Here is a 9,345-nt window from a genome sequence, read left to right on the forward strand (position 1 = left end):
ATAAAGTTAAACTCGTCCTCAAAATGACTTCAAATTCAATCGTAATTTAATCTGAAAAGAGAGAGCGCGTGCTTCCGGTTGCTACTGATGCCTTCAGTGCTGTCATCCATTTCCATTGCATAAAAACGTTACAAGACAACAAAATACACATTTGCCTGACATGAACTCTGTGTGCCTATTCAACATAATGTTGAAGGTGATCAGGGTGCAACAATTGCCCCCCCCCCCCCCCCCCCCCCCCCAATTATAATTAATAATTATTATAAATAATGGTGTTTATTACAATGCAACTATATGATGTTTTCAACAATTCCTTCTTGGATGCAATATTTCGTCATAAATTGTATCTTAAAGTCAAAAAATACTTCTGCAAAGTTTTTATTTTATTTAAGTTTTTATTTTATTGTGTAAATTGATTAAATCTGTCAGATAAATCATGTATCATCAATGTAACCATCTCAAAACTACCCACACAGCTTAACATCTCATGGATCAATCATTGTTCAACAACTGAAGTTCAACAACTGCAGGTAAGATTTTATATTTTTAATTTTATTATTTTTATTATTTATTTATTTTTCTTCTTTTCTTTCTTTTCCCCCCTGTGGGTAATGGGGGCGGGACTAGATAAGCCTCGGCTTCTCCCGCTTTCCCTTTCGGCCATGTGTATTCATGTTTACTGTGTGAGCAAGATGTGTGATGATGACTAAATGTACATGCCCGAAATAAAAATAAATAAATAAATAAAATAAAAATAAATAAGAGGAATTATTCTGTTCTTGTTTGACATTTCATATCAATAATATCAATAATATTTATTTATTTATTTATTTATTTATTTTTTATTTTTTATTTCTCACAATAGTTAAGTTAATGTTGCTTCTTTCACTTCACTAAAACATCTGAAAATGTCTTCCACAAATGAAAACGAAACAGCCCGTTAATGGAAGCGTTCAACGAACGATGCGCATTGAACGCATCACGCCTGCGGACTCGATGATGTCAGTTTACGGGCTGTAGAGTTTCTGCATCACCATGTGTGCCGACACAGAGTAGGCCTACTGCTGGCCGTCAGCGGGCAGGCGGAGGAGAAGAGGAGGGGAGGAAAAGTGTGTTTACACAGACGGCAAACCGCCTGGGAATCGTCGGGGAGAGGAAGTCAGCCGGCTCTGTGTCTGCCTGCTCCAACTTCCTGCTCAGAAAAAGAAAAAGCCCAGGATCCTATTTCAGTCCAGCACAACTGTGCAGAGCAGAAGTAAGCATGGAAAAACAAGGAATCACACGAGCTTCACCGTAAAGTTTCACGGAGGAAAAACAAAACACCCGAGTCAAGAGATCGCAGGTAAATATAAACGGACATCTTTCTATGAACGTCGCTTTGTTGGCTTGCGGGAGAGTGGAAATAATGCGCGATTATCCGCATCAAAGACTTGTATTCGCGTGAATTCTCCTCGCTGCAAAGTTTCCACCGTGTGTTAAACTCTCCGGGTCGGCCTCCCGTGTTTATCAAGTGTAAAAAGAGAGAACGGCAACGTTACGGGTTTATAGATGCAATCGTACCGTCTTCCGGTCCGAGCAACATCTGAAAACGAGTCAGAGGGGCCAGAGAAATCCGCAATCCGGACCTCTTGTGCGTCGCGACGAGGACTAACTGCAACTTTCACGTCCCGGACGCGAATTTGTGGTAAAAAAGAGAGACAAAACAAAAGAGGAGCGACGGTTCCGCGGCCGCCGCTCGGGGATGCTCGTCTTGTCGGGGCCCTTGTTGAATTTTCCACCGTCTGCGAACAGGAAGAGAGCAGATTTAGTCATGGCTAAGTAATGTCTGCACACACCATCTAATCTCATTAGCAGTTTCCGTTCAGCCAACACTGGACGTCTTTGTGCGCGCAGCGAGACTTCACTGGCCGAGCATCCGCGGCGGGGCTCCTGATCCCGAACCAAACCCACCGTGGTGTTCCTGCAGTATTCCTAGAAAGTTATACCATGTCTGCGGTTCGCACACTCATCATATGCGGTAGGCATATCACTCTGACATTCAAATCCCGTGTCAGCGGGGAGGTTATCACTTAATCGTGGTTTATTATGTAGTTTATTAGTTAGATACGACTGCAGCATCTCGCAAAGGTGAGTTTCTACAGGTCAGCCCTGTCTGCACAGAGGCTCCTCCAATGGCAAGCTGCTTTCAAAGTGTCTAAAGTGTGGGTTCAGGTTGGTGTAAAGGGTGTAGCTGTGGAGAAGGGGTCAGCGATTTGATCTTTTGACCCACTTCCTTGGGGATTTTAGTGGGGAAGTGTGGCAGGCCCGGGGAAACGGCTCCCCTGCTGTGGGATCCCCTCTCCTCAACATTTGTCCTTGGACGTAGAATAGGAGGAAGTCCTGACTTTGACAGGTTTGTAGTTTCACATGGCAGATAAAAAACTCAGGGGATAGCTTGTGTCGGAAATGAGTTCAGCCTTTTTCCGTCTCTCCCCTCGCTGGACAGAGTTATGTCGTGGTTCGAAAGGCCATTTATCATAGTTTTTTAGCACGCGTCACACATCTCCCCTCGTATCCAAGATGAGACTCGAGGTCTCAGTATGTAGGACTGTGTGTAGAGGCCAAACCACACCTGAGCAATGCAAAACAGTTTATTTTTATGATGTGTTCTATGCATCTCCCTGCTGTAGGTCTGCTACTATTATCTTCATCATTTCATTTGGCCATCACTGTTTCTCAGACTCCAAGGCGATGTCTTCAAGTATCTTATATTATCCGTCCGAATCTCAAACCTGTTGAATTACAATGATGCAGAACTGAGAAAGCAGCAAAAACCTCACATTTAAGATGCTGAGAAACAGCAACATTTTGTCATTTCAGCGTCTTATCTAACAACTTATTATCCTTCAATCAAGCAAGTTGATAAACCCTTCAGTACTATGACACACACAGACACACACACTATTAATATGTGAGCTCCAGCAGGCAACAGGAGTTTTGAGGCTGCACATTCCTCTATTAAAGGAATAACCCACCCTGGGCCCGTCATACTTCCTGTGGAGAGAGGGCCAGGTTGAACCGCAGCATATTTCTGGCTTGAGCTGTTGTTCCTCCTTATATTTTTTTTTTCTCTTCTGCTGCAACATTACACTACACTCTTTAAAACACACTGTTCTATTCATCACCGGTCCGCTCTTCCTTCCACCACATGTTACAGGCTGTTCCCTCGTCAGCCAGTAACCAAATTTAGTCTGTAGTGAAGCTCCAGGGGCGTAAATTATTATATACCTGTTAAACACGATTAGTTACATTAATATCAACTCAGAAAAATAGATAAAGATCTGAAAAACAAAAAATGTTAATAGAAAGATTCAAATAGATCTTTTGTTTACTACGCCTGTTGTTTATTTCTCATGTTTAAGTGCAGATGTTTTTAGGTGTGCTTGGACAGAGAATGGTGACAGACATGCCCTGGGAATTAAAACAAATTTTAAAATATATGTGTATAAAAATAAAAGCATATCTTAAATATGATATGTATTGATATTTTCAATTTGCATTGATATTTGATCGTTGATCATTAAATCCATACATCGATCCACATTGATATATCATTACAACCCTATAGTCTGTCATACAAAAGTATAGTATGTCATATAAAACATAATATATTATGCCTTAAAAGTCATAATATATTATGCCAAAAAATGGGTGAAGGTGTGTATTGCATACAAAGTCAATCACGGCAAACTCCACCATGACTTCTGAGTTTTTACGAATTGTCGCTATCATATAGTTTCTTCAGCATCCTTTTTTATATGTTTATTACGATTAAATCGCAAGAAAAAAGGTTTGTTTTGGGTTCATGTGGCTGTAGTAAATCAGCGTACATGTGGCTTGCTAACATGTGATGTTATGAACCCAGAGAGGATGGTGTTTACTTAGCCAGCGTATGTGGGACTTCACAACATGTACAAAGCAGCAATAGTCGTTATTTCAGCCATGATTTATGAAACCTCGGTGAAAATTCACTTTGCATTTGGAGGGAACACAACTTTAAAAAGTCATAGTATAGCATGTCATGAAAAAAGTCACAGTATGTCATAAAAAGTCACATGCATAGTCATATGTCAAAATAAGTCACCTTGTAGCATGTCATAAAGGCCATAGTATAGTTTGCCATAAATATGCCATAGAGTATGCCCAGAAATGCCATAACAATAATAGTGTACCAATTAAATGTATTAAACAGTCATACAAGTATATTATACCATAAAAATGTCATAATACATTATGCCATAAAATGAAAAAGTCATCAAGTATAGTATTCCATTAAAAAGTAATTCAATTTATATTGTCGGCTAAAAAAATGTCAAAACATTGTAAACATTATATTAAAAATGTCATAGTATATATTTAAAATATCGCAAAAGTCCTGGTATACTATACCAAAGATGTTACACAAGTCCTAGTGTAGCACGTCATAAAAAAGTCATAGTATGGTGGTGTTTTGTATTAAAAAAAAACAAAAATGTCAAATAGATAATAGTATAATAGTTTAGTATTCCATAACATATAGTAGAGTATGCACGAGGGTTGTCTTATATCACATGATATGTTGATTTTAAAAACAACCACCGCGGGCTTTGATTTTGAGTGCAGAACTGAAGTGACATTGACTCACGGTGATCACGTCTTGCTGCAGGTATGGACAGTGCCATCACTCTGTGGCAGTTCCTGCTGCAGCTGCTGCTCGACCAAAGCCACAAGCACCTGATATGTTGGACGTCCACAGACGGGGAGTTCAAGCTCCTGAAGTCCGAGGACGTGGCCAAGCTGTGGGGGCTACGCAAGAACAAGACCAACATGAACTACGACAAGCTGAGCAGAGCCCTGCGCTACTATTATGACAAGGTGAATTAGACCGGCCGTGGTTCACGTGCAGGTTTCTGCCTCTGTGTAATAGTCATGTGGAGGCATGTGAAAGGAGTGTAGTACCATTCGCTTAAAACCACAGCATCACACACTTCCTCTATCTCAGCAAATGCACAGTAGAAATGTGACGTAGCACACGTAATGCAATGTTGTGTCAATAATATGTCTTTGCAGAATCCTCCTGATAATCAACATCTGTTCTGTTAATAGATTCTAGATTCATATCTATTCGCTCCAGATTTCTTCTCGTCATTAAGGGTGTTTGTTTGTTTTACAGAACATCATCAAGAAGGTGATTGGCCAGAAATTTGTCTACAAGTTTGTGTCCTTCCCCGAGATCCTGAAGATGGACCCTCAGGCGGTGGAGATGGGCCTGGCTTCTGGGAGGTTTCCCCTTCAGGAAGGCGAGGCCTCGGAGGTGGAGGTAGAGGAGGAGGAGGAAGAAGAGGGGGAGGAGGAGACCCAGAGAAGGACCCTGGCAGCCCTGGGGGCGCAGCAGTGTCGGAACGACTACCTCCGCTCGGGTCTCTACTCTTCCTTCAGCATCAGCTCACTGCAGAACCAGTCCGAGCTACTTCGCGCCCTGCGGGAACAGCAGGAGGAGCCGCGCTCCGTCATTCGCTTTGGCACCAACGGCAACGAAAGAAGCCCCCCTCCTTCGGCCAAGCCCGAGTCCTACGTCTCCTCCAGGGCGTCCAAATCGCACCCCTCATCCTCTCCCCACACCCAACCCTCTCAGGCCGGCCGAAGCTGGAGCCCCGCCGCCAAGGAGGAAGAGGAGGACTCTGACCAGAGTGTTCAGCCCCTCAACCTCTCCTCAGGGCAAAGAGCGCGAGCCATGCATCCTCCCGAGAAGAGGAGCAGCAGCAGCAGCAGTGGGGGTAGAAGTAGCTCTACTAGCAGTAGTAGCAATCAAGGAGATGGACTCCTACCAAAAAGCAAAAAGCCCAAAGCTCTGGAGATCTCATCCCCGTCCCTGCTGCTCGCAGGGAGCGACATCGGCTCCATCGCCCTCAACAGTCCAGCACTGCCGTCCGGCTCCCTCACTCCAGCCTTTTTCACTGCACAGGTGAGACTGTTTACCTGAAGGACGTAGCACGTTGTCGGCGTCCTCTCTGACACGTCAGGTGGTTTACAGAGTTAAGTTATGATTGTCAGTGGTTTGGGGAACTAGCGACCGATTCAAGGTGCTGGAATAGGAAAAAAATGAATGTTAGCACCTGAGACTACGCTAAAACCGGCTTCATCTTTATCTAGTCCAGACACGTTTACAAGCTTTCGTGCCTGCCCTCAATAATTCAAGTTGGACTAGAGATTGTGTTGCTCTGTTCCAGCCACAGCCAAAGCTCCAATAGTAATCAAATCCCAGAAAGAAAGAGAATAATTGTGTGATGGTATCTGTTTCTGTCCCCTCTGTGTGGTTGCCCGACTGGCCACAGGGAGATGATGGGATCCATCCAGAGCATGATGTCAGTTTCCCTAAAGCGGCCCGAGAGCAGCAAGAGATATCTGACACAGCCTGGCGTGTGTCGGTGGAAAGACTACTGCTATATTTATTTATGTAGTCACTTGAGCCAAAACGTCCATAACAAACAGGCCCAGAAAGGAATGAAAAGGGTAAATTGGGATGATTTGGGATCAAATGTGCACAAGCACTTTCATGTCTGAAAGATTTTTTACATAGTTTTGATGCAAATTTAGACTCATTGAATGAGTCGTTGTCTGTGTTTGGTTTAAACCCTTTTCAAATGAATTTGGTAAACATCTCCGTGTGGTAAAAGCCCAAGTTAGTCACAGAATGTTTATGTGCTGCATAACGCAGCGTTCATAGAAGAATGTCTGGACTAAAATCAAAGTTTGAGCAAATGTACATTTTACGATTAAAGTTTGGTGAAGTTGCTGTTCACCTCTCGGCTGTCCAGTCTGAACGACGCGGCGGTAGTTTTACACTACAATGTGTGTGTGTTACACCACAAGCTTAGAGCCAAATGAATCCGGCAGGGTCATATTGGTTTGTTGTGGTCGTTTGTCATAATGAATCATTATAAAATAGTTATATAATTATTATATAATTCTATTTATATAATCATATATATAATTAAATATGCATTAAGTTCAGTTAATAATGTGCTTACATTGGAGTTGTTACAAAGCAAAACCTGATTGTGCCACATCAGAGGTTTATCCACACGTTGAGAACTCACTCACACCGTCTATTTATGAGGGTGCAAAAAGTGAGATCAGAGGAAAACAAGCAATTTACAGGAATCTTCTGTCCAGCCTATGAGAGAGGGAGGGGGGGCCTAAGTGATGCCATATGCTCTAATAATTCCATTAATAATGGGAGCAGTGCTAGGTCCCTCCACAACACTGGTTCACGGGTCTGAGGTGACATGGGGGGGGGGGGGGGGGAGTAGGGGGGGAGGGAGAGAAGACTAAGGGAGGGAGGCAGAAATTGATTTCATATGTTCTCTCTAGTTGGCATTCCAAGTGCCCCCCCCCCCAATCAACAACAACCCCCACTGTCCACCTCCTCCTCCCGACGTCACCCCTGTATTCTGGGGAGAAACCACAGACTTCCTTCCTGCTCCGTCAGTTTGTTTTTCCAAACGCCAATACACGTCAATTTACCATTTCAGCATGTTTTGCATTACCCAAAGCCCTCCGAGCAACGCTCTCCAACCAGTGGGTCTCTTTTTTTTATTTTTTTCATTTTACTTCACTGGTTTCTCTCCCCCTGTGCTTCCCCCCCTCCCTCACAGACTCCCTCTGGTTTGCTGCTGGCTCACAGTCCGCTGTTGTCAGGCATCCATTTCTGGAGCAGTTTGAGTCCCGTCGCTCCGCTCAGCCCCGCCCGGCTGCAGGGCCACAGCTCCCTCTTTCAGGTAAGAAAAACACACACAGGTGTAGACGCACATGGGACAAAAATAGCAGGAGCTGACAACAGAAGGTGTGTTCAAAACAATTAGCATTTTACTGGTAGTGTTTGAAAGCCGAGGAGGAAGTCGAGAGGCTGCATAAAACCCCCGTTCTGCTCAGCAGTTGTTAAAAATCAGCTGAGTACACCGTATGCCAGGAGACGAAGATGCAGGATTTAACACATATTTGCAACAGGTACGCCATAAACGCTATATATAACAGCTACTATTGATGTTGCATCTTTTATGTAGGTATTTACAGAGATTGTATATAAAACTTAAAAACATGATGTTTTGGAGATCTGCAAAATAGCCGACAGTTGTGAAAGTAGTTGGCTTGGTACGCAGGTCTAGCAGAGGTGTCTCGTTTCAGAGAGGGAGAGGAAATCCTGTGAATACTTCCTGTTTGAGCCCAGGGGAGCCAGTCTGAACAGGGTGGACTGGTTTGAAAGCTGCTCCTCATTTGTGAAACACACATACGCCACACCCCCACCGCGGCCGCACATACGCCATACTGGATTCTTTGTGCACAAACAATGTTGACTTCTCCTTCTGTCGTGGAGGTACCGGGGACAGAGACGAACAGGAAGAGGCACAATGAATAAAAAAACAGGAAACCAGAGCAGTGACAATGCTGCAGTTCCTCACCGGAAAGCGGCTTTCATAGAGCCTCCGTCCCCTCCTCACTAACTCTCAGCTCCTTTCTCTTCCTCCACAGTTCCCCAGCCTAATCAACGGACACATGCCTATCCCCCTGCCAAACCTGGAAGGAACACCCTCCTCCCTGCTCCTGTCTCACACCACCCACAAATCCTGATCCGGGGTCTGTGAAGAAAAAAAAAAAAACACCCTCCCCATCTTCATCCGTCTCTTGTTCGTACCGTCATTATCAGCAGCGATCTCTTGTCCGTCTTGTTAAATTTTGCTTCAGAAAAGTCCTACGAGACGGCATGTGACCTCACTTTTCATTTTGCACTTGAGTTGCTTCAGATTCCCGCGGTTTAAAGCACTTGGTAAAAGCCATACGCCACGACGTCTGAACGTCTGGCCCTTTGTGATAAAGTACAGCACATTTCCACATGACCTTGTCCACGATGGACAATAGTGACGTGTAGCTGGCTAGCAAAATGCTAGCCAGCCGCTCATTCTGCGCAGAGAGCTTGTTTGTTTAATCTTGTATAAAAATTTAAAAAAAACTCCTTTTTTTCTTTCAGTGTTCATCACAATGTGAAACTGGTTGTTTCAAATGTGTGGTATTGTATGCACTATGCTTCCCAGATTGTACCGGCTGTGCCTATTTTTTCTTTTCCAAAATCTTTTAATGAAGACGAGATTTCAAATCAATGAAAAACATTTTAACTCTTGTAATTTTGTCCTTTTTTTTATACTGGACTTGGTATACAGTTTGTATTCTGTATCATTTTGTATTGTGAAAAATGTCTTGTCATTTTCAATAAACAAAGCATTGAATGCTTGAGCAAAGTGCCTTGAATTAAACTTTTTACTAAAACAA

The 9,345-nt window shown here is 43.4% G+C and overlaps 1 protein-coding gene across 1 annotated transcript; it reads left to right on the forward strand.

Moving 5' to 3' along the window:
- The first annotated feature begins 985 nt into the window (after positions 1-985).
- Positions 986-9,317, forward strand: LOC311018283 (ETS domain-containing protein Elk-3-like). Its single transcript, XM_084017172.1, has 5 exons — positions 986-1,342; positions 4,685-4,893; positions 5,192-5,983; positions 7,677-7,799; positions 8,551-9,317. Exons 2-5 carry the CDS (start codon positions 4,687-4,689, stop codon positions 8,647-8,649), a joined length of 1,221 nt encoding a protein of 406 aa, XP_083873298.1. The 5' UTR covers positions 986-1,342; positions 4,685-4,686; the 3' UTR covers positions 8,650-9,317.
- Positions 9,318-9,345: the final 28 nt, after the last annotated feature.

Source organism: Eutrigla gurnardus, assembly GCF_963514095.1.
Source record: "Eutrigla gurnardus genome assembly, chromosome: 9".
Classification (NCBI taxonomy): domain Eukaryota; kingdom Metazoa; phylum Chordata; class Actinopteri; order Perciformes; family Triglidae; genus Eutrigla; species Eutrigla gurnardus.

Excerpts from the sequence above, each read along its gene's own strand:
- LOC311018283 (XM_084017172.1), top strand. The coding sequence starts at position 4,687 with ATGGACAGTGCCATCACTCTGTGGCAGTTCCTGCTGCAGCTGCTGCTC. Across the intron at positions 5,984-7,676 it reads CAGCCTTTTTCACTGCACAG|ACTCCCTCTGGTTTGCTGCT; the intron begins GTGAGACTGTTT and ends CCTCCCTCACAG. Across the intron at positions 7,800-8,550 it reads GCCACAGCTCCCTCTTTCAG|TTCCCCAGCCTAATCAACGG; the intron begins GTAAGAAAAACA and ends CTTCCTCCACAG.